At 37.9% G+C, this 25,942-nt stretch overlaps 2 protein-coding genes across 2 annotated transcripts; one reads left to right on the forward strand and one right to left on the reverse strand.

The window, feature by feature from the left end:
* Positions 1–294: 294 nt before the first annotated feature.
* On the reverse strand, positions 295–8,639 carry LOC143859064 (putative CoA ligase CCL7). Its single transcript, XM_077369740.1, has 6 exons — positions 7,309–8,639; positions 6,029–6,218; positions 2,364–2,509; positions 1,521–1,588; positions 1,016–1,118; positions 295–840 (listed from the first exon to the last, which is right to left on the reverse strand). The coding sequence occupies exons 1-6, from the start codon at positions 8,317–8,319 to the stop codon at positions 727–729; spliced, it is 1,632 nt and encodes a 543-aa protein (XP_077225855.1). The 5' UTR covers positions 8,320–8,639; the 3' UTR covers positions 295–726.
* A 196-nt stretch (positions 8,640–8,835) lies between these two features.
* LOC143859018 (putative disease resistance protein RGA1) lies at positions 8,836–9,840 on the forward strand. The gene has a single exon (XM_077369695.1). The coding sequence runs from the start codon at positions 8,836–8,838 to the stop codon at positions 9,838–9,840; it is 1,005 nt and encodes a 334-aa protein (XP_077225810.1).
* Positions 9,841–25,942: the final 16,102 nt, after the last annotated feature.

A 25,942-nucleotide genomic window follows, 5' to 3' on the forward strand; every position in this document is an offset into this window, starting at 1 on the left:
TTGTTGACAGGCAACAGATACGCTGTTGATAGGCAACAGATAGGCAACTGTTGTGAGTTTCCTTTGTAATGGCTTTAATTTGCCTAAAGAGTTTGAGAAAGATGATGGCAATGGAGTTACCTGTGGAGTAGGCATTGTTTGGCCGAACCATGTTAAAAAAGTCTCTTGTGTGTGTTCTTGTTTTGTTGTGTGATCTTTGTGGGTGCAAACTTGGTTGGCTTGACTAGCATTGTGCTAGGCCATTACGGACATCCCCTTTATCAGAGAAATTTTGATTTTGCGTGAGTTGCACTGTGACACTTACCATCATTTTACACAATGCATCGGATTTCTCCCTTATAAAGTACACCCAAGTGAATCTAGTAAAATCATCAACAAATAACAACATATAGCGGAAGCCAGGAAATGAAGGTGTCCTACAAGGTCCCATTACATCACTATGGATAAGCTCCAATGGGGCCTTGCACCTTGAAAGAGACTTGTCAAATAGAAGACAATGTGCCTTACCATATTGATAACCCTCACACACATTTCCACTACCAAAGGAATTCAAATTTGGTAGCCCATTCACTAGATTCTTTATCACCATGACCTTCAATTTGTCTATGCTAATAGACAATCATGAGGTGACCCACATGTTCCTGGTTCCACACCAAGGGGCACCCCAACCATAAAATATAGTAGAACAATAATCAACAATTTAGCTTAAGAAAACAAATATTTATCTCACATCTTCGCCCTGACTTTCTCAATTAGCTCTCTTCTAAGGATTTTCCCCGTAGCTGATTTTGGAAGGCTGTTCACAAATGTTACCCTCCGCAATCTTTTAAACGGCGCAACCTGCACAAAAAACACAACCATGAATTTGATATTGGATGCCCTCTAATTATAAGTGTATATATCTATGCATATATACATAATAAATACATATATTTATGTATTTTGAAGAAGCAAGCATAATGTACAATGTTATGTATGTTGTTTGTAAATTGTCATACGGAAATCATTTCCATACCTGTTTTGCAATAAATTTCTGAACATCTTCCTCATTTAGTGAGCTGTTGGGAGAGCGAACAACATACGCAATTGGAATCTCACCAGCTTCAGCATCAGGAAATCTACAAGGGTAAAAGGATTTAGTCAAGTTTCAACAGATAGTCTATATAGCATTGAACCTAGATTTCTACAGAGTAATAATATGGGGATTTATGGTTTTATTGTATCTACTCGACCGAGTAGATAACTTATCTACTCCGTCAGCTTAAAATACAGTGGGGCCCACATTGTTATACGTAAGTTATCTACTCGATCGAGTATAGATACATGGAAATATATTGAGATGGATATAGAGAAAGTCATGTTACTATGGTCCTAGGTCCATGGATGCCTGAGGTACAATATCCCATTGAGAATAGCCTTTGTCCCCCCCTTTGTCGGGATTGTACATCTATACATAAATAAATATCTATACACATGTATGCATAGACATATACATGTTGCATAGATTGGTTACAACTTACGGAATGACAACGGCATCTAATATATCGGGGTGAGAAAGAAGCAACCCTTCAAGCTCTGCAGGTGCAACCTACAAACAATTGCACAAATGAAAATCAATACTTTCATAGCAAACAAAAAGACTTAGCGCAATAACATGTTTTAGATGCTTTCCAATATAAACAAAATGGCATGGTTGAAGAATATAATTCCATCACACAGATTAGAATTTAGATACTTGCACACCTCAAGGACCACCTCTGCCTAATGATGGAAAACTCTAGATCCAGATATTTATTTCTCCTGATCAGAACCATCTCCATATGAGTGTTCATCCACACTATAATAACATATAGTAAGTGTATATCTCTTCTATATCATATAGTTATAAGAGAAGAATATATATCCTCTCCTCTTATAACTTCTTTTAACCTCTTATCTACATGTTGTAACTTGTACATCATTTTCTCAATAAATTTTTGTTACATTGTATATTATCGAAAGGAAAAACAAAAAACTACTTCACAGATGTGCTTTATTAAACTAGAGAATAGACACATTTGCATGCTTTGAGCAACCCATACCACTCATATTATATATTGAGACTTCATTGGTCAATGCACATGACATTCTCAAAAATGAGACAAGCAGTGTATGTGACGCTCCTTACTCAATTTAGTCAAGCAATTATCCAAATAATTAACAACAAAAGCTTGGTCGTTGTTAATTATTTGGATAATTGCTTAATTAAATTGAGTGAGGAGTGCCACAGTGTATGCCCTGCAAGTTTTCATAAGAACATACAAATGATGGTCTACTGTTGTTCTAAAATAGAAAAGAAAAATAGCCAGAAAAGGTTAGGTTACCTGATATCCTTTATATTTGATTAGCTCTTTTATACGGTCAACAACATACAATCGTCCTTCTTCATCAAAATATCCCAGATCTCCAGTATGTACCCAACCTTGTGTATCTATTGTTAACTTAGTGGCTTGTGGATTGTTGAAATAACCTGAAAAAATTCTTAATTTAATATAATAAATTTTAATCAAAAAAATATATCTGAAAAGCTAGACTAGCAATGGTAAAAGCAATATAGATATGAAGTTAAATAATAACAAAAGGATCCATCTTGCGTCAATATTGAAATATTGTAATTCGTTTATCCACACAGAGTGACTTCTAGATCCTTATGTGTGGTATGTTGTTCCTATGTGTAGACTATTATGTTACAGCCTCTTGTGATGTCCTCCATTTATTTTGCATGTAAGAATATAATCTAATATTAATACTCACATTGTGACTGTACATTATGAGTGTAAGTCAAACACATGGAGATGGCTAGTGTCCAACCTACTTCAGTTAAACTCAATGGGCCCAATCAGTAAAGGTAACCCTACGTGCCAAGGGTAAATTGAAAATTTTAAATCAAGACAAACCTAGTATGTTTAACAATAAATATGAGATTGGATCTAAGCAGATTATCAAATCTTGACTTGTCTTTGAAACTGTATGGAACCACATGCTAGTGCAAATGCAATGCTCCTTGATAGAGCTAAGAGAAAAATGCAAATATATTGTGTCTATGAGTAGTTATTCAAGAATAGCTTATTGTTCATACAAGGGAACAAAAGTTTGAGTACTAGAATACTCTTCGTGGTATGGGGGAAGAATTGAATGTGTGTCAACCTCTTGCATCTGAGTTGGAACTCTTGAAGAGACATCCAACGGCATTTAAGATGGCTAACTTTCTCTCTGGACTTGGTCCAGAGTATTATTGGTTTTCTGTCCAAATATTGGCTAGCAAATAGCTTCCCTCTTTGAACAGCCCTTATTCACAGCTTCAACATGTTGAGGTATCCTCATCCTCTTCACAAGCAACTATTGGTGAGGATCATCCCTGGCTTCTTTTGTTGGCCAAGGTGATGATGGCATAGGTAGTGTGGTGCTTATGGCAGAGGACGGGCATTTTGGGGGAGGTGGTTGCGGTGGTAGAGGACGTGGCAATAAAAAATGAGATCATTGTGGGAGATTAAATAACATCTAAAAATTGCTAGGATAAGTTTTGGAAACCTTTCTGGGAGAATTTGGCTTCCTACATTGTTCATGGAGAGTATACTTCCCAACAAGCTGTCATTGACTCAACAGCATGGTGCTCCTCTACTCGTGCTTCAGTGGTTCTCTCATGTGAGGATTAAGACAAGCTTGTTAAGCACACTCAAAAGTGAGCTACTTGTGATCCTCATCCTCTGCTTCTTTGGCAAATTCAAGTGATACACGGCTTTTTATTTCTCTTTAGTTTTCTCCTTGGGTCATTGATTATAGTTCATCTGACCATATGACAAGTGCATCGTCAGTTTTTTACATCATTTGATAATTTTCACTTAATTCGATTGTTGCTTTGGTTAGAGGGTAAGCATTGGCGCAACGGTAAGGTTGCTCCATTGTGACCTGGTGGTCACGGGTTCGAGTCACGGAAACAGCCTCTCTGCAAAGCAGGGGTAAGACTGCATACATCTAGCCCTACGTAGACCCCACAATGGCGGGAGCCTCGTGCACTGGGCCACCCTTTTTTCCATTGTTACTTTGGTTGATGGATCTTTAGCTTCTATGACTGGTCAAGAGACTGTGTACCAAGTCTCTTTTGTTGTCATTTGTCTTGCATAGTTACAAGTTCTCAAGTTTCCAATGCAATCAAGGTCGTGGTTTTCAAAAGAACTTGTGAAAACTAGACTATGATAAGATGTTGGAACTCAAAGATGCAAACTCAAGTGCGAGTTTTCCCCAAGGGAGAATTGATGCAAGAAAAATTCATGAATAAGCCATTGATTCAAAAAAGATGATTCAAGAGAAGAAGAGGGTTGACCGAGATCCAAAAGTAGGGCTCAAAGCAGGTCCCATCGTTTAGCGGCTCTTTCTAAGAGATGGGAATGTAAATAGGAAACATTTTATTCCTGAAGAAGAGGGAGCACCCCGTCCAATTCCGGTTAGGGATCGAGCCCTAACGAAAGAAAGTATCTCTGAGTACTTTAGTATGAGTGGAGAGATGAGGAAAATGAGAGATTGATTTCCATGCCAGAAGAAAGCGAAATAAAAAAAAATGTCATCTTCTCAATGCCCAATTCAAAAACACCGGGACCCTCGCTCACTCCTCCCATTCCTGCCTCTATCCCCCAGGCCAGATCGGCATATGTTCTGTCTCAAAGCATCGAAAGCATCATGTTATTATCAATAATGGGCCCTATACAGGTCCAATCGTCATGAAAATTGACAAACTTGCACAAATCCAGGATAGTTTATAGTGATTCTTATTTAAAAGATTAAGTAAATTTTGGCGGGCCCTATGCAATGAAAACGTGAACAGTATTTTTAGGACAGTAAGCATGTATGGCACTTTATATAGTTTGACCTTTGGATTTTGAATGCGATTTTCTTGCCTTTGATCATGTTTTGATCAAATTTATTGTCTTTGTTTCTCTGCCATTGTTTGAGAAGATCTATTGGTTTTTTGTATGAATGCTCAATTATCTATCATTTTGTTTTTTTGTTTTTGGTGGATTCCCAGTAGTTTAAGTGCATCAAGAAATAAATTGGAGAGATAAAATCATGAGAAATAGGCTTTTGAGAATGGAAGGAGGATTTTGAAAATGAAAAATAGGGTTTCAAAAAAGAAGTTTGAGAGCTAGAGTTTCAAAACAGGATTTGAAGAAGAAAAAATCAAGAAGAGAAATACATTAGAGAGATAGAGTAGTGAGAAATAGGTTTAAAAAACATGTGAAATAATGTTTTGGAAATACACAAATAGGTTTTTGAGATGGAAAATGAGAAGTTTGGGGTTTACAATGAAATGTATGAAAGTTAAAGAGGAAAATAAATTGATTAGGTTTAAAAGAGGAACAAGAGAATGATGAAAAACAGCACCTAGATTAAAAGATGAAATAAAAGAGATCACAAGCAAGAGAAAAGAGATAGCTTTTGGAACAGATCTGATTATCAAATATAGCTTATACAAAAGATCTAATTCTTTTGTTTCTATATGCTCTAAACTTTGCTTTGATACCATGTAAATCATGTGAAAATATGTAGAAAGCCTATAGAGAGAAAAGAAGTCCCTCAAGGGTGCTTTCATTCCACAAAAAAAGTGGTCAGCTGGCTAATAGTGGAGAACATAAAAAGAAGGTAAGAATTTACATTCTAACTAGTTCAAATTAATGGGATGCATTTCCTTCAAATAATTGAGGATCTATGTGAGAACCAAAACCAGCCACATTTAAGATAGTCATATATGGATTATGGAATGAAAGATATAGATGTGTCATACAAATATACAATCTAATTAATATCAGCCTAAATTTTGAGTCCATTAAAAGTGCATATACAGACCACATTTAAGATAGTCATATATGGTTTATGGAATGAAAGATATAGACGTTTCATACAAATATACAATCTAATTATCAGCCGAAAATTCGAGTCCATTAAAAGTGCATATACAGGCTAAATGATAGTAAAATATTAACCAAAATCATACCTGTCATCATATTTGGGCCTCGAATCCATATTTCCCCTAATTGATTAGTAGGAAGGGGTCTTAATGTGTCAACGCTAACTATTTTGCTTTCAACCCCAGGAACAAGAGTTCCAGTCGAACCAAAATGCTGATCTCCTTCTGTTTTATTTTCGACTGAGGTAATTCCACATGACTCTGTCAAGCCATAGCCCTACCAACAACAATATATGGACCCAAAGTCATCACGTGAAGAATTTAGCATCAGTCATACTGTACTTGCAATATATCTTATAATAAATTACGGGAGATGATATTTTCAGCCACCCTGCATTACGCATGCGCTCCCCATATAAGGTGATTTGGCTTGAACAGTGTGCAACTTTAACGCTTTTTGAAGTCAAATCAATTTAAAAGGGGAGCGCATGCGTAATGCAGGGGGGGGTGAAAATATCATCGCCCTAAATTACATGGCCAGAAAGTGTTATCAAAGGTGCAATAAGTTGCAATTAGTCAGTATGGAAAACAGAATTTAACCTTAGAAAGTTCTGTCATTAGCTAGTTTCTTAATGTGGTGAGAATAGAGTTCATCACAAATATTCATTCCATTGAAGCATATCCACAAGTTATGAACACTACCCAAAAAACAAGCACCATAAGAAGAAAATGATTATTTTAATATAGTCATCGAAGTACGAAAAATAGATTCATTGAAAAGTCAGTTGCACCATGAGAGTAATAAGAACAGATCAGAGACAATGAGGCAGATGAAACAATCAAATCTGACATATGAATAAAATAACTAAATCTCTAAAATGGGATGCTTTCCATCATGAAGTACCATGCGAAGTTGGCATATCTGAAAAACTTCTAAATTATTTAACATGTCTGTAACCAGGACAATTTGACTGTTGCTATGCAAACTATGCAAGACCCAACACCAAGCCACAACTAGTTATGTATTTTATCAACCATTTTCTAACTATCAAATCCATACGCATAGGGTTAACAAAAAAAAATCAATCTAGCCCGTATTAGAAAAAACCCATACACAACAGTGGGTAACGAACTAAAAACTCGGCTTCAACCGAGTTATTTCAACCTGGACTGATACCAACATAGGAGGAAACCACGATAAGAAAAAATCGTAAGAAATATCACACAACAACTTAGTTTGCCTCTCTTCCGCTAAACCAGAATTTTCAATTCTTGCTAAAAATTAATCAGAGATTACAAATTCAAGTCACTCCCTATCTGGGCAAGTTCAAAATAAATTCTAAATCATTTGGTCAGAGCAGAAGTACCTGAACTACGATGGCCTTAGGGATATTCTTGGCACACTCCTCCATTACATCCTTCCCAAGTGGCGCAGCCGCAGAACCAAGCCTCTTCAATGACGACAAATCATACTTCTTAATCAAGCTATTCTTCGCAAGCGCAATCATAACCGGTGGAACGACATACAAATCTGTCACCCTATACTTTTCAATCAACCTCAAAACCTCCTCTAACTCAAACCTCCTCAAAACTATAACTGAATTCCCCCTCTGCAACGGCGCATAAGTAATGATAGACAGCCCAAATATATGAAACATAGGAAGGAAACAAAGGAATATATTATGCAACTCTCCATTGGTATCCTGGTCAGAACAAGCCATTAGCGCGGCCGCAATGAAATTCCGGTGAGTCAGAATAACACCCTTACTAGTACCTGTGGTACCAGACGAGTACAACAGTGCGGCCGTGTCAGTCTGTTTGATAGAAACCATAGGGAAATCCAAAGCCGTAGGCCCCGCCATATCGATCAGATCAGAGAAGTAGGTAATTCCATGATCAGAGACAATCTGAGTTTGGTTTTTTGATCCAAGTATCACGGCGGGTAGGCCTAATTCCCTCACCTTGTCCCATAACTCAGGGACTGTGATAACAAACTTGGAATTAGAGTCTTTAACCTGCTTAGATAGCTCACCGATGGTGTACAGAGGATTGACAGTTGTTGCAATTGCGCCGAGAGCGATGATTCCGAAGAAACAGAGTGGGAATTGGATTGAATTCGGGACGAAAAGTAGAACAACATCACCTTGTTTTACGCCTATTTGGACTAGACCATGGGCAACCTTTTGGACCATGACTTTGAATTGGTGGAAGGTCAGGGACTCGCCGGAATCGGAATCCGCGAGGGCTAGCCGGTCGGAATAGGACGATAAATTGCGAAAAAGGAATGAGACCATTGAAGTGTTGGGGTCTTTTGGGAGATGGATTGGTGGGCGTGGAGACCTGTATATGCCATCTTTGCCATAACAAGATTTCTCCATTTTTTTCAGTTGGGTTGCAGAGATCAAAACTTTGATCCTAAAAGAGTGGATGTTTTCTTTCCTATCTTTGATGGGTTTTATTGTTAATGGGGCGATGGCACTTGAAAGGGAAGGGGGACAATTGCCCCCCTTAATTTTTTGGAAAAAAAATATACCTTTATTTTTTAATATTTTTTTATACTTACCCCCTTTTTTTAAAAAAATATGCCCCCCTTTCCAATCATCCCCAAGATAGAAAATAAGTTTAAAATTTTAATTTTACCAGTTTTATATCCCTCCCTTGTTCAAAATTTACTATAATTTTTGCCCCCTTGTGCAAAATTTCAGATAGAAAATTTCTCTATCGTAATTTTAACGCCTCCGAGATATAATATCTGAGAAGAGATTTTTGCTTGTACTAGATGATGTAGGAATGAAAATAGAGAAAAGTTGGATAATCTGAAGAAAATCTTAACCTGTAAAGGTAAAGGGAGCAAAATCATTGTAACTACTCGTAATGAAACGGTTGCATTGGTGATGGGTGCGCTTCACTACTCCCTCCTCCACTTGACTGGTTTATCAGACAGTGATAGTTGGTCTCTGTTTGAGAGTCAAGCATTTGTATCAGGGAGAAGTGAAGAGCATCCAAACTTGGTTGCAATTGGTAAAGATATTGTCAAGAAATGTGGGGGTGTGCCGTTAGCAGCCAAGGCATTAGGTAGCCTCCTGCGTCTCAAAAGGGAGGAGGAAGCTTCGTGGTTGTCTGTAAGAGACAGCCAAATATGGGAACAAAAAGAAGATGAAATTGTGCCTGCTCTAAGATTGAGCTATACTAATTTGCCATCTCATCTAAGGCAATGTTTTTCTTTTTGTTCTGTGTTCCCTAAAGGCTTTACCATTGAGAAAGAAGAACTTATTCTTTTCTGGATGGCTAATGGCTTTGTTACCCCTAATGGAAGAATGGAGTTGGAAGACATTGGAAATGAGATTTTCAATAATTTATTATGGAGGTCTTTCTTCCAAGACATAGAAAAAGATGATGACGGAAATATAACAAGGTGCAAGACGCATGACTTGGTGCACGATCTTGCACAGTCTATTATTGGGAACAAGTGTTATATCGTGGATCGGGAAAAAACCAAAAATATTCCTCCATTGACACGATATATCTATTCTCATTTACTTTCTTCACCATTAAATGATCAGAGGTTGTACAAGGCCAAAACCATTAAGACAATACTATTACGCCATTGTTATAATTTCCAGGTCCCTAGCAACATCAAGGAACTTAGATACTTGAGATGCCTAGATCTTAGGGAATGGGAACGTAAAGAGATCCCAGATTCTATATGCAATTTGAAGCAGCTAAGATACATCAACCTCTCCAATAGTAATTCCATTGAAACAATACCTGAATCGATCAGCTATCTACCAAATTTGCAAACATTGAAACTAAGACATTGTTACAAGCTCCGCAATTTGCCCAAGGACATGAGAAAAATGAGTAGCCTCAGACATGTAGATACTTATGGTTGTAGGTGATTAACTTGTGTGCCCATTGGGATTGGGCGACTGAGTTGCCTCCTAACACTATCCATTTTCATTGTGGGGGACAAGGAAGGACGCCGCCTCAGTGAGTTGAGCAATTTAAACCTTAGAGGAAAACTTTCAATAGAACAACTTAGCCTTGTGAGAAATGCAAGTGACGCGAAACAAGCCAACTTGAAAAGCAAGAAAGACCTCAGAGAATTGGAGTTATCATGGGGGGATGATGATGGTGATGTTGAGATGCATGAAGAAGTGTCATAAGGCCTTGAGCCACACGGTAATTTGAAATATTTGCGGATAAGAGACTATGAGGGTATTCGATTTCCAGGATGGATACAGAATTCATTGCTCACAAATCTAGTTAATGTTTCTCTTTCAAATTGCCGGAGATGTGAAAATCTCCCACCACTTGGCCAACTTCCCTTGCTCAAGAGTCTTACGATACATGGAATGCGTGCAGTTTTGTGGCTGAGGTTGGGGGTAGAATTCTCTGATCGGGATTTTTGCTCTGCTCATGTTGGTTCTTGTATGTTTCTTGAGGTTGTGGGCTGCTCTTGGGACAGACGATTGCTATTTGGTTTTTGCTTCTATTTTCACTCATGTACTAAGCCTCTGTTCTATCTGATTGTTGTCTTCTTATAGTGTGTTTGCCCATGTTATGTCCGAGGCAAGGCGTCTAGTCCTCCTCTTGGATTTTTCAATAGATTTCAGATGTGGAGATTGTGGTTTATGAAGGCTCTCTTCATCAAAATTTAGTGAAATGTATTTCTGATAAACATTATCTCTATTTCAACTTTTCTAGAGGCTTATTTGTATCACTAAATTCTGTACCCACTTTTGTTGATGCTGATAATTTTGATTCCAATAATCAGTTTTTGACTCAAATTCGATTCTCAATATCCAAAAGGAACAAGGCACAAAGTATAACTGATACCATTGAATTGATCCTGTCAATTTTTGTCCACTGCCAAACTGTTTATTAAACTCAAAAGAGGGCTTAGTTGAAGGAATTGGTGAGAAAAATAGTTTGAAAAGACAGAAACAGATATCCCCATTTGAAACCTTCTTAATCCCCAGTAGGAATTACCCTTCATCTATCCCTTCCTTCTCGAGGAGCATGTAGCCAGAAGCTTGAAAAAAAGGTTCCTGCTAATGACATGGCTATCTAGCAATCTGAGGAGTGCGATACAAAGTCGATCTAAGTCAGCTATAACCACCATGTCCTCTTTGTTGTTTTCATTATAGCTTAACCATTCATGTCGACTAGTCATCCCAAATTGGAGAAATGGGGTGGCCATCCCCTTTCTTTTTGCGCTGTCCTCATAAGGGTCTCGGACAAGTGGTCATTCTCGAAGCTTTCTAATGCTAAACGGGTGAGAGATGGATCGATGAGAATCATTGGAATCCTAGCTTTTAGCCTAAAAAGTAAGAAAATATTCAGAAACAGCTTAGCAGAAGGAGATTTTTTGAAATACCTTTGCCTTGCTCATTCTCCATGCCTAAAAGAAGGTAAGACCCATCATTTTACACCATTGCATCAAGATCAAGATAGGTGTAGGGCACCAATTAGGCCTCATGTTTTGACATGGTAGTGCCCACCATGTCTACCCAAACCCCATTGCATCAACATGGTTCCCTACATTTTACACACGAGTGAGCCCGCCATCTCACCCATTTGAACAGTGGGATCCATAATTTTACCTCATGTTTTGATGGGGTGGGGCCCATTTTTTTTACACCGGTGGACACGCCATCTCCTGCCTAACAAATGAATAAGACAAGATCTTCTAAAAAGTGAGCCAATGTGGTTGTTCTTTCCACCTAGCAACTTCATGGTTGTCGCTTGTGCCGAAATAAGGGATCTTATTATTATTTTATAAAACAAGTAGACATTTTTTTATTAAAATTAGCCTTTAAACGTGTGTTGAAATAAGGGTTCTTATTATTATTTTATAAAACAAGTGGACATTTTAAATGTAGTGTTTGGTACAAGTGCAGAAAAATGAGTTTAATCTGGTTGGACTTTTTGGATACCTACCAACTTCATGGTTGTCGCTTGTGCCGAAATAAGGGATCTTATTATTATTTTATAAAACAAGTGGACATTTTTTAATAAAAAAATAGTTATTAAACGTAGTGTTTGGTAGGGCTACGGCTGCAAATGAGCCAAGCCGAGCCAAGCTTTGGGGTGTTCGGGCTCAGCTCGTTTAGTATTTATGAAGGCTCGTGTTCGGCTTGGCTCGTTTAGTTTTCGAAAAAGCTTGGCTCGTTAAGTGGTGGGATTTGAACCCAAGCCCTCTCTAAATCCAACACCTTAACCACTCAGCCAAACTTTCATTTGTGATAAACAACCCACATTCTTATTTTATATATATAAAAAACAAACATAATCCAAGCTTTAAAGCTCAGCTCGGCTCGTTTATGAATCGAGCCTAAAAAGCTGGCGAGCTTTTCCGAGCCGAACTATACAAAGCTCAAGTTCGGCTCGTTTATTTGGCGAGCCTAATTTTTGGGCTCGGGTTCTGCTTGTTTAGTAAATGAACGAGCCTGAGCCGAGCTTTTAACAAGCCGAACCCAAACATGTTCGCGAGCCGGCTCGGTTCATTTGCAGCCCTAGGCAGGGGTGCAGGAAAATGAGTTTAACCGTCTTTTTATTTCTTCTTCTTCCTTCCTTTCTTCTTCTTCTTCTTCTATATATATATATATATATATATAGAGGAATAAGATTGTGCAGTCGACCGCACCAAGCTTAGGTGCGGTCGAGGGCCCCAAACTCATGTGGGCCCACTTTTTTAGGATGATCCAAAGCATTCATTTGAAAGGCCCTTACATAGATGGGGTATGTACAAAAAATCAGCTTCATAGGATCATCTTAACCCATCCATTTGTGGAGGTCAAAATGGACAGACACCGTTTGCCACAAATTTGCCCATTTTTGCCCTCCACTTTTGGAGGGGTTAGGATGATCCAATGGAGCTGATTTTTTGTACACAACCTATCTATGATAGGGCCTTGCAAGCGAATGGTTTTGATCAACACAAAAAATGTGGGACCCATGTGTTTGGGCCCTCGACCGCACCTAAGCTTAGGTGCGCTCGACCGCACACTCCTTTTCCTCATATGTATATATATATATATATATATATATATATATATATATATATATATAATTATTATTACTTGAAGTTCTTTCATGGTGCTCTCTCAAAGAGAAAGAGCTCCAAAGAACTTGAATGAGATGAGTGAAACTATCTCCTATTTATAGATGAAGGAGTGAAGGAGTTTGAATCCTAAATCTCCATGTGGGATTCACCAAATTTCAAATAATTCCTAGCAAAGCATTTGAAAAGATTCCAAATGAAAAAGATGGAGGGAACTTTGCACAACTTTCAAGACTTTGATTTTTCCCTTCAAAGATCCGACGATCTATCTCAGGCCTCCATCATTTCCAATTCTGCTTTTTCATTTTTACCCCTCACCTAAAGATCATCCAATTTTTCCATCTCAGAGAGAAATTGAGGGAAAAATCAGAGCGCAAAGAGAGGGAATAACCTTTCTTCACCATTTTTATAGATCATCTTCTTCTCTGGTCATTTCCCGTGTTGGAGAGATTTCTTCAAAGTTCTGCTCGAAAAAGTTTTCGTGGATAATTCTAAAGATCATCTTCAACAGGTATTTTTTTAATAAAAAAGATCTTCATATTTTTATGGATAACAATCTTTTTAATTCAGATCTGTGGTGAATATGTTGATATCTATTATTTAGAAAATGGATTTTATGCTTGTAATATGATTTCTGAAACTATAATGTTAGTAAAGTAAGGAGTAAAGGCGAAAATAAGAAGATTTAACTCATTTTTTTTAACTGTTTTGCTCCTCAAGCTCTATTTTTTTTCTTTTTTCTTTATCACGGATGAGTAATTGAAGTGTAAATTATACTTTAATGAATGAGAAATATTATCATTTGCACAATTGTTACAGGAAAAATGAAGGAGATTCAAAAAATTTGGTTAAATGTATTCTTCAGAAATCTCCTTGGGCGTAGATAAGACGCATTTTTTTAGACATCAGTTCATGATAGCAGTACAAATATTTATATGTTATTTGATTAGAATCAGTAATGTTTGGTTTAGATTAGTTTGTCTAAGTTGTCCTAGTGGATTTTCTTATTTTATTGGTTTATAGATGTCCTCATCTAGGAAGAGATGAAATGATATTTTCTTTATGTTCTGAGAGTGAAGATAAGTAGAAATTTATTTTTGTTAAATACAAAGGTGAATTAGTATCAGTAAAATTTAGGTGAATAGAGCGAGCAGCTTCCTCTTATTTTGATAAAAGCACTTCATAAGGATGGCCTTTAATATTTTACAGTTTAGGTATGTATGATAATTACTATATTGGCTAGAAATTTTTTTTTTTAGTGAATAACTTTATTACATTGTATCCCCACCAGCGAGAATTGTTCGATCAGAGTTGTCTGTCTTGCCACATGCAACATAGGTGTATATGCTGATTTGTACTAAAGTTAGTTTGTCTTATGATAGTTGCATTTAGTTGTTCCCAAAAGGTTCAACAAGAAGTGTTTTATGCTCAATCAAATGATTATGGGAGTTACTGTTATAGAATATTATGCATTTAAAATTTAAAAGGTGTGTCATTTGTTTAGTCATCAGATTTTATACTCATAAAAAATGCTTGCTTAACTATATGTATTGCATTCATTGATCTGTTACGGATGTATCTGCTAAAATGAGAATGGACCTTATGTATAAACAGACGTAATGAAATGATAAGATACTTTTGCATACCTTATCAACTTAGGGCCTTGTGTCTCAAGCTTGCAATGTACTCAAAATGTTCAGGGTATTCTCATTTTCTCTGTGTTTCTCTTATCCTGTCATTTGCTTCAATGCCATATAATCTCAAAGACTTTAATCTTTTCCGTTGAGTAGATTATTTTATTCGTTGCATCAGATTTCTTCTTGTTTAGTTTGCTATTAATATTTTTAATCACTGATGTGGTTCATTTTGCCGGATTTTCTTTTAATAGTCCATTGTTGGTAATGAGATAAAATGTATTGGGTATTCTTTCATTGAGTAGCATAACATGGATGCACAATGCTAAGATCTGTTGGTTTATTTCATGAGCACAGTATATGTTGGTTGTGGTACAAAATATACTTATTACCTGTATGCTCAATATTATCCTATCTTAATGGTTGAGACTGTACATCATCTGTGAGTACATAATTTGTAACTTTATATATGTTCAGTACATAATTTTTATTATTACTATCACTTGCTTAATTGGTATGTGGGCTGTTGTAAATGATAATTTCTATATATATATTTTAGCTAAAGAAATAGTTCGCATGTGAGTGCCCATCTTAATGAAACATAGAAATGTAGGTTCCTTTGTCAGTATGGCTTTTGGAAGTTGTAGCTTAAGTTCTTTGTGTTGAATTCCTTAGTCTTTGAATCATTTCCATTATCAAAATCCTTTAGTTCAATTTTTCTACTTCACATATAGCACTACAAATTCTCCTGCACATATAACACTACAAATTGCACAAACTCAGTTTTCTTTTCTGGGTCACATTTAACACTACATGTTACACACAGTTCCATTCATCAATATTTCAGAAGACAGAACCTGTAACTTGGCCATAAGATATGTTTTACTTCTATAAACTGATTTTTTTTAATGGTTGATCTGTGTTATTTTTATACTAGAAAAATTTAATGTGTTCTTAAGTCTCAATTATTCTAATCTGTTTTTTTTTATTTGTTTGAGAAATTTATTAAGTTCCCATTGTTTAGAGCTGTTGATTTCATGTTATTATTTGTTTCAAATAAAAGAACAGAGTAAAGGATGTTCATGTTCCAATCAGGTAGCCTACTCATAACGAATGACATACCTGTTGGTTCCTTTGTTTGATAGTAATACCAATATTATTAGGCTTGGTGGTTCAAGTTCACCAATTTAGTTTAATGATGTTTTATTTTGATAAAAATAGTTTAGATTTATGCTCTTTGATTACAAGCAGTTTTGTGAATATTCTTGGTTACACATTGATCTCAGTTTTCATGTCTTGAGATTTCTAAATTGATTTGATTGTTTGGATTCCTTCTTGGATTAAATGAAGTTTTTTCATTAGATTATTCCAGTTGGAATGGTTTGGATCTCTGAACAGCATTAGAATAGTAGGTTTCCTTTGAATTTTGACTTGGTATGTGCTTAAATGTGTTATGATTACAAGATGACTTGTTGGTTCCAGTTACTCTACCTTGTAATCCATGAATGCCTTTCTATTAAATACTTGAATGTGTTTCTGACACCAGAATATGGCACTTCATTTTGATATGTTACAGCTCGCTTTCTATTTTGATGTTTACAATTTTCACCTCATTTAGATATGTATACCTTTAAACCTTAGGTCCCATTTCTTCATTGCAAGGGCGATGAAGACGTTAGCCCAGGCCCATCCTTTAGAGTATTTACCAAGTCCAAATAGCGTTCTCTATCATTTAGAAGACTTGTTAAGTCTCTTTAGACGTGTTTAGACATTAAGTTTTCCTCTTCATTGCAATGGCAATGATAGCGCTAGCTGGAGCCTACCCTTTTAGGAGACAAGCTATGTCTCAATAGAAAAGCCCATCATTAGGGGTCTTGCTCAGTCAAAGTAGCACTCCCCTCTTCTATTTAGAAGACTTGTCCAGTCTTTTAGATAATAGGAACCCTTGTTCATTGCAAGGGCAATGAAAGAGTCATCTAAAGCCCTCTTTAGGGAGACAAGCTATGTCTCAGCAGAAAAATCAATACATTTTTGGAGACAAGCTTTGTCTCATTAGAAAATCACCCTCATAAGAGAATACCTCTAGTCTCACAAGTTGCACCCCCTACTAATTGAAGACCAACATGGTCTGGTAGTTGCCCATATCTTTTTATCATTGCAAGGGCAATGATAAGGATACTTTGAGCCCCTCTCAGAGTTTAGGAGACATGCCATGTCTCATAAGCATCAGCTGTCAGTTTTCTTTTAGGTGACTAGCCTAGTCTCATTAACACTCATCTCTTAGGGTTATGCACTAGGAATCAATCCTTTCGTATATGAGTCTGCCCTTAACATAAGAGTTTTTGTCCTTAGTTAGAGAGAGTCAGTCATTAGCATAGGAGTCGGTCCTTCAGCTTAGGAGTCAGTCCTATCATTATAGGGGTTAGGATTCTATCCAATCTCTCATCAAGTCATGTGATTTTATCCACTCCTGCAAAGTATATGATGTTGTCCAACCTTTACAGAGATGTGATTCCATCCAACCCTCCCCGCAAAGTATAGGATTCTGTCCAACCTTTGCAGGATATTAGAAGTCTGTCTTTCCCTTATGATGATAGGAATCATGCCCTCAGTCACCGTTGAGTAAACTAATATTCCATGGAAAAATATATTCTTGGTTGCCAAACATGGCCTACACCTCTTTGTATTATTTATTCATAACATACCCCTCCACAATTTCTATTTTGAGAAATGCTATTGGAACGAGGAATCTATATCGAGGGTCTCCGAGGCATTGTCATGGTTTGTACAAACAGTGTGGGAAATCATGATATATACCACGACATGCTTGAGATGGATCTGATGCGCACACGACCACGTTTAAATAGCATTTCACTTGCATTTTTCTCTTCTCTCCTGCATAACTTGTATTGCAAGCATGAAGTACAATTGGGAATCACATAATTATTATTGCCGGTGGGCATATTTTATATAAGGTATTATAGAGTATTAATAATGAGATATATATATATATATTGTACTTCGCCTCCCGCACTTTATCTCTAGTGAAGTCGCACTACCTTTGTCCAACTCTTTGTCATTGCCCTACCCACATTCCTGTTGCACCATGTTTTCTATCTATTTGGCGAGAAAACAAGTGCTATTTGTACTGCTGCAAATGCTATACCAAAGTTCATAGCTACTGGGGCCATCACAGCACGGATTTCACCAAACTCAACTCAACTCAACAAAGCCTTTGTCCCACGCTAGTTGGGGTCGGCTAAATGAATCCTTTAGATAAAAAAATTCATGAAGAAGGTAAAAGGGATCTATCCGGCTCTAATCCTGGTTCTAGTTGAGTTCTTCTACGTGGATCATTTTCTTCCATTCTATCCTATCCAAGGTTATGTTCTCTGTTATGTTTCTAAGTGTCAAGTCTTTCCTCACTGTTTCTACCCATGTTATTTTCGGTCTACCCCTACCTCTTTTTACTACCTCAATTTGGCACGAGTCACCTCTTCTCACCGGAGCATCCAAAGGCTTACGTTGGATATGTCCAAACCATCTTAAGCGGTGCTCTCTCATCTTCTCCTCGATTGGAGCCACCCCCACCTTTTTTCAAATGTCTTCATTTTTAATTCTATCTAACCTTGTGTGGCCGCACATCCATCTAAGCATTCGCATCTCCACTACACTCATCTTATGCACATGCTGCTTTTTGGTGGCCTAACATTCTGAGCCGTACAACATGGCTGGCCTCACAGCTATCTTATAAAATGAATGTGTTTTCCACAGCCTGTGTTTTCCACAGCCTGTCCCAAGCCAGGATAAAGGAGGAGGGTTGGCGTCAAGTTGGCAGCCGGCCGAAAAACTTTGCCACTCTTCTATGAAATGAATCCATTCACGGATTTCACCAAAGAGACTAAAAATTGTTTTCTATGTACCTACATTAAGTACATAGAGCATATGCATTGAGCAGTATTAGTGCTTACCTATATGTACTTTAAACAACTTTTATTAAGACTGTAATCTCGCAACCAGGCCGTTCGGTCTCATGTTAGAGACATACTCACGTTGGGAGTTAGGGTTGGGCTCATGTTAAAGTCTGAGTGACATTCAGAACTTTGGGGAGATTATAAAATCAGGATGACATCATCTTATTCAATTCAGGACCTGAGGCGTCCTTGCATCATCACATCTCTCTTTAGGGAGGTAATGTGGGTCACCACCCAAGCGGGATCCCGTGGGATGCGGGTCTGTCACACCGTGGTTCTTGGGTTGTAGTTTTTTGGACACTTCCCTAAAATTATTATTGGCCAATTTGTGTTATTGTGACTCTTCCCTGACCATGGTTTGAAATTTCGGTTTCAGCTTAAATTTCGGACCTAGCCGAAACGGAAATTTCAGCCGAAATCTTGAAATTTTGGCCGAAATTCGATAAACATGGCGTATGCTAAAGTACAAATGGGAATCATATAATTATTATTACCGGTGGGCGTATTTTATATAAGGTATTAGAGAGTATCAATAATGAGATATATATATATATATATATATATATATATATATATATATATAGTACTTCGCCTCCCGCACTTTATCTCTAGCGAAGTCGCACTACCTTTGTCTAACTCTTTGTCATTGCCCTACCCACATTCATGTTGCACCATTGGTACTACTGCAAATGCTATACCAAAGTTCATAGCTACTGGGGCCATCACAGCACGGATTTCACCAAAGAGACTAAAAAATGTTTTCTATGTACCTACACCGCTCGGTCTAATGTTAGAGACATACTCACGTTGGGAGTTAGGGTTGGGCTCATGTTAAAGTCTGAGTGACATTCAGGACTTTGGGGAGATTATAAAATTCAGGATGACATCATCTTATTCAATTCAGGACCTGAAGCTTCCTTGCATCATCACATCTCTCTTTAGGGAGGTAATGTGGGTCAAAACCCAAGCGGGATCCTGTGGGTTGCGGGTCTGTCACACCGTGGTTCTTGGGTTGTAGTTTTTTGGACTCTTCCCTAAAATTATTATTGGCCAATTTGTGTTATTGTGACTCTTCCCTGACCATGGTTTGAAATTTCGGTTTCAGCATAAATTTCGGACCTAGCCGAAATGGAAATTTCAGCCGCAATCCTGAAATTTTGGCCGAAATTCGGTAAAGTCACATGAAATGTCGGTTTTTTGGGCCGAAATTTCGGTTTCGGTAATTTCGTCTAAAATTTGGTAAAGGAATAAAAAATTAATATTTTTTTTAAAATTTCGCCGAAATTTCCGAAATTTCGACCGAAATATGGTACATTTCGGCCGTTTCAGTTTCGGTGTTGACCGAAATCCGAAATTTCGGATTTCGGTCGAAATTTAAAACCATGTCCCTAACTATTATTTATGGTCCATTTGGGTCGTGTCGACTCTTCCCTAACAACTATTTGTGGTACATTGAATCAAGTGTCTTAAAATTTGCCCCCGCCAATTTCGGATTTCGGTCGAAATTTAAAACCATGTCCCTAACTATTATTTATGGTCCATTTGGGTCGTGTCGACTCTTCCCTAACAACTATTTGTGGTACATTGAATCAAGTGTCTTAAAATTTGCCCCCGCCACAAAAATGTCATCAGTTTTGAATAAAAATCTTAACGAACTTCTGTTTGCCATAGCTAGGCTTAGGTATTTAGATTCTAGAAGGGTCATTTTGTCCTTTTATCAACTTCTGTGTAACTACCTTTTTTAAAAAAAAATACCGTATAAAAACTCTTACTAAACATGTTTCTTTCTCTCCTTTGTCATTTGTTTTCCTTCTAAGAAAAATTTTCATCGGAATTTTTTTTCCGTAGAAAAATTTAACTGGAACATTTTCTTAGGTTAACTAATGTGTAACATGGCTGGGGCCATCATTATACCACTAACCTTTTGATAAGGTGACATGGTAGGGCCGACCATCTCTACCCAAACACCATTGCGTCAACATGGTTTGATGGGGTGGGGCCCATTTTTTTTTACACCGGTGGCCACATCATCTCATGCCTAAATGAATAAGACAAAATCTGCTAAAAAGTGAGCCAATGTGGTTGTTCTTTCCATCGATAGGTGTGGACCCCCGATCCGAGAGAGAGGTGAGGAAATGAGTCCCTACATCCTCTGGATCATCCACATGAAAGGAGAGCTCTACCAAGGAACTCTCGAAAATGATGTCACCCTCATAGCATAGCACGAGTGGCGATACAAACTAGATACCTCTTGATCCAAGGATAAATCCCCAAACCAAGATGTACCTAAAATAACTCAGAGTCGCCATCCATGGATAGGCCATGGAACCCCAAAATCAAATCCTCTGTGCAATGGATAACCAGAAATATATATGGGTTCGTGCCTGGTTACGAATGGAGAAGGTCTGAAGAGCACCCACAATTCGTCCGAGTGCAAGCTCTTATGCCATTTTCATTAACTCCAAAGAAGTTTGAGTAAAAATCATGTGAAATGAGAACGAATATCCCCGAGTGAACGTCTACCTAATCATGCATGACTCGGGGATGAAATAATAAACACACATAGAATAAAATGAAAGATGTGTCATCTAAACATTGCTAGGTTATGAGTGACATACCTGTAGACACCCCATTTTGACCGTGCCCTAAACATTCCAATTTTGTGTAAAACCTCATCAAATGATTGAGCTAGGGTCTCAAATTTCACCCTAAGCTAGCTTAGAGTCCCAGCTAGGTCCCCATTAAATTTCCTCAAAATCCGAGCTCATTTGCTTAGCGAACGAGCCGAGAGAGGACCGTAGTGTAAAACAGAAAAGGGGGGTGTGTTTATCCTGAGAGGGGGGCGAATTTATTCTGGAATGGTGCGATTTTTTATCTGAAAAGGACACGAAACGGTCTTGCGCCTATCAAATTTCGCGCAACCGCGCGTCGATCAAAAGTGGTAGTGCCATTATCATTACCCGAAAATGCCTTTAAATGAGATTTATCTTCTCATTTGAAGCTCTCTCTGATTTTCGCAAAAATAGATCTGAGAAAGAGAGATTTTGAAACCCATTTACTCTGATCATCTTCTCCGGCGAGCTTGCAGGAGTTCCGGCCGGATTCGGACCATTACTTTGCTGGTAGCAAACCCCTCTGGTTAGCATAATACTTGATTCAATCTTTTTCTTCATCTTTTGCTATACCTAACCCTAGATCCATCCTTTAAAACCGAGATCCAATCACCTGAGTGTTGCCACGGTTACTTGCTGTCAATGAACCTTAAGGTCTTCGATCCACTTCACAAAACCTCATCCAGACCCTAATTCGAATCTTAGAAACCCTAGATCTAGCCCATTTTCTATCAAATCTGACCTTAACTCCATCGATTCCTGCCTCCTTCTTCGGCAGATCTGAGCTCCGACGAGCTTGTTCTTCTCCGGTCGCACATCATTTTTTTCGCTTTGGAGCGATGCTCACCATTGCAGATCTAGAGAGATCGATTGGGAAGAGTAGAGAGGGTTTGAGAGAATTTTCTTTGAAATTTTCATTTTTCCCGACGAGAATCGCCGGAATCCGTCAAAACTGAGCTCCGGCCTAAAGCACTCTCAACATCATCTCTTCGATCCCTAACCTTTGTCATCACTGGATTGGATCTCCACCATTTTCATTCGATCCAGCGATCTTACCAAGATTCGACCTCTTCCATTTTTCTCTTCATCGGTCTGATAAGAGTTTCTGATCTTGTTTAGAATTTTGAAAGAAGCTAACTCCGCATTGAAAGGAAGGAAGAGTATTATCCTAATCCTTGAAAGAGAATTGACGAATTACTCGCTCGATGAGTAAATTTAAGGTGAAGAGAAAGCGCATGGAGAAGGTAATTTTCTTTTTTTTTCTTATTATCTTATCCTTTTGAAATTGTGATACCTCAAAACTTAGCAGATTTTTAAGATGGATAAATTGTCCCAATGGCCATTCGAACTCTACATTTTGAAGTTTCCAAAGGAATTAGGGGTGTGAATTATAGGATGGGGTTTGCTTATATATGCATATAGAAAATATTTATCAATTAAGCATTAGGATAAAACTATTGTCTGTTGATCAGTAGATGAAAATTGTAATTTCTTAGGATGACAATTCTCTGAGCAGGCGATCAAGAGTTGATTTAATTTGGGCCAAGTCTTTATAGAAGTACTTCATTTGGCAAAAGCTTGTTAATTTCAAGATTTATCATTATTGAATCTGTCATAAAAATTGAAATCAGTTTTATTGATAATTGATTGTTTGTTTGCGTTTGTCGTTGAATGATTCATCATTGTTGATTCATACATTGGGTCCTTGAATTTTGTCTGACTTTGAATCGGTGAAAGAAGAGGTCCTGTTATTAGCCAATTAGAGTTTGAGATTTCTTCTTCCTAACTGTCAGCACCTTAGCAAAGCTTGGCCTTGGATAGCACTATAAAGATATCAGGTCGATTCATAGGTTTTCAATCTTGGGCATTTTAGTGTTATTCATCCCTGGTCGCTTCATCATGCGTAAATAATATGCCCATTCTGTTCTATCAAGTCATTATCAGTAGTATTGTATTGGTTTTCCCTTGAGTATCTTTGAAAAATTGTGATGAGCATTGATAGAGGTTTAGTTGTAAAGGACAAGATGAGATAATGAAATTTTGGAGACAAGGGATTATCAAAGTATATCTAATGGGAGTATCAAAATATAGCAGTGTTAAAGGTAACTCCTTGTTTTGATCAGAGGCTCATTTAGGAATTATAGTGTTGTTGTTTGAAGGAAAGACAAGATGATCAAGGCGAAATCAGCAAAGTAATACTTGAATGTACATCCTTAGTAACTGGTTTTACATCCTTAGTGAGTCAACCTTTTAGGAGGCTACCTCAAGTCTCATAAGTTGCACCCTTCTTAGTTGAAGACCAACTTGGTCTGTTAGTTGCCCTTATCTTGATATATCATTGCAAGGGCGATGAAGGCGATAGCCCAAGCCCAGTCTTAGAGGAGCTTACCTGATGTGGTAGTACCCTCTGCTCTTATCTCCCTTTCTTTAGGTAGAGAGTTTGTAATCTTTTAGATGCCCTTATACTTTAGGTAATCAATTCATCGCAGGCGCAATAAAGGCGATAGCCCAAGCCCATCCTTAGGAAATTAACTAAGTCCAAATAGCGTTTTCCCCTCTCATTTAGAAGACTCTCTAAGTCTTTTAGGCATATATCTTGGATTTTTTTAATTCTCCTTTTCATTGCAAGGGCAATGAAAGAGTCATCTAGAGCCCCCCTTTTAGGAGACAGGCTATGTCTCATGTAGGAAAAGTTATACCCTTTAGAGACAAGCTTTGTCTCATTAGTGAGTTCACCCTTAGGAGACATGCCATGTCTCGTCAGCACCTCTCTTGGAGCCCACCTCTGTGTCTAAGAGACTTGCATAGTCTCACTAGCACCCTTCTTTATCTCATTTTTTTTAGGAGACAGGCTTTGTCTCATTAGCACCTCCTTCTTAGAATCCTAATTTCAGAGTCAGTCCTTAGCATAGGAATCTCTCATTAGTTAGAGAGTCAGTCCTTCAGTTTTCAGAGTCAGTCCTATCATCATAGGGGTTAGATTTCTTTCCAACCTCTTATCAAATCATGTAATTTTTATCCACTCTTGCAAGGTATAGGATGCTGTCCAACCCTTGCAGAGTCGTGATTCTGTCATTTTTCCCCCGCAAAGCATAGGATACTGTCCAACCTTTGCGGGATATCAGGAGTCTGTCTTACCCTTATGATGATAGGGATTTGTCCTCTTGAGTAAAAAACACTTGAAAATTCAAAAACATCTAAAAACAAAAAAAATCTTAAAAATTCTTGAGTCATTTAGGAGTAGTTAGGAAATCATTTCCGAACTACGTTGGCTTGATCCCTTTCAAAAGGGTACGTAGTGCAGCTTGTGATCCACATCCCAGGTCTAGCCAAACCTTTAAAAATAAACATTTTAAACTTTCAAAAAAATACAAAAAGATCTTCCCCTAGAGTTAGGAGTCTGCCCTAGCTATTTAGGTTGTTTTAGAGTTAGGAGTCTGTCCTGATTTGTTGATATGGTGTGTCCCGTCGCGTGAGTGTCCCTAGTGTTAGGAGGCCTCAAGTTGATCGGTTAGACACTTAGTTGAACCGATGGCTAGACTAGGAAGCATATAGTCAGCCCATGGTTTTCATTAGGTTGCACAGCCTAGATACACATAGGATGTAGGACCCACTTGCATTAGTTTAAGGCTAACCAACTTGCATTAGTTAGGGCATATAGAGTCCTAAAAATTACAACTCACATGAATTTAAGCAATTGTACAAAAAAGCTTTAAAAATCAGTCGAGTCTAGTGGAATCGAGTCTAGGATAGCAGTTCTAGATGGTTAGGCATAATAGTTTAGAATAGGGCATCGAACTACGTTGACTCTGATTCTTCCCGAGGCCGGGATACGTAGAGCAGCTGGGATGGACGGCTATCTTGGTCCGAGTCAGGTCGCATTAGAGTTAGGACTCATTTTGTCCAGTCATGTATAGAATTGAATTTTGTTGTGTGTTTTGCTGTGTTTTCTTACTTTCATGTACAGATCCTATACCTTTAGCTGTAGCATGCATGTGTTTGCACATTAGAACTCAGACACCAATTAGGTATGACACTCATAACTTAGTTATTATTAGGCGACACTTCTTTCATTTCTTTTATGTGTGCTTATTATTCATCTCCGAGACATGCATGATTAGATAGACGTCTTCTCGGAGATATTGATTCCCATTTCATATGACTTTCGCCCAAAACTCTTCAAAATCAATCATAAATGGCATAAGAGACCAGGTGCTTGCACTTGGGCGGACGAGGTGCTCTTTGGACCTTGCAAATTCGTAACCAGGCACGAACCTTTCTTTTATAATCTCTGGTTATCCGTTGCAACAGAGCATAGTATGGGATCTTTGGCCCACTTCCTTGGATGGCGACTCTTCTTTGTTTAAGGTACGCCTCGAATCTGGGCTAGTCCCCGAATCGAGAGGTATCTCACCTTATATCGCCACTCATGCTATGAGAGGCACTTCTTTCGAGAGTTCCTTGGTAGAGCTCTCCATTCACGTGGATGATCCATAGAGACCTAGCGTAGGGGCACGTCCTCCCGCCTCTCTCGGATCGGGGTCCACAATACCTAACTGGTGTCTAAGTTCTGATGGACAAACACATGCAAGCTACAGCTAAAGGTATAGGATCAGTACAAGAAAGCAAAGAAAACTAGCTCTAGATTAGAATAGAACAGATCTATTTTGAAAGCAAAGAAAACTAGGAGTAAATCTGATAATAATAATAATAAA

The sequence above is a fragment of the Tasmannia lanceolata genome, unplaced genomic scaffold, assembly GCF_043159265.1.
Source record: "Tasmannia lanceolata isolate RefF3 unplaced genomic scaffold, GAP_Taslan_0.1 ptg000029l, whole genome shotgun sequence".
In the NCBI taxonomy this organism is placed as follows: domain Eukaryota; kingdom Viridiplantae; phylum Streptophyta; class Magnoliopsida; order Canellales; family Winteraceae; genus Tasmannia; species Tasmannia lanceolata.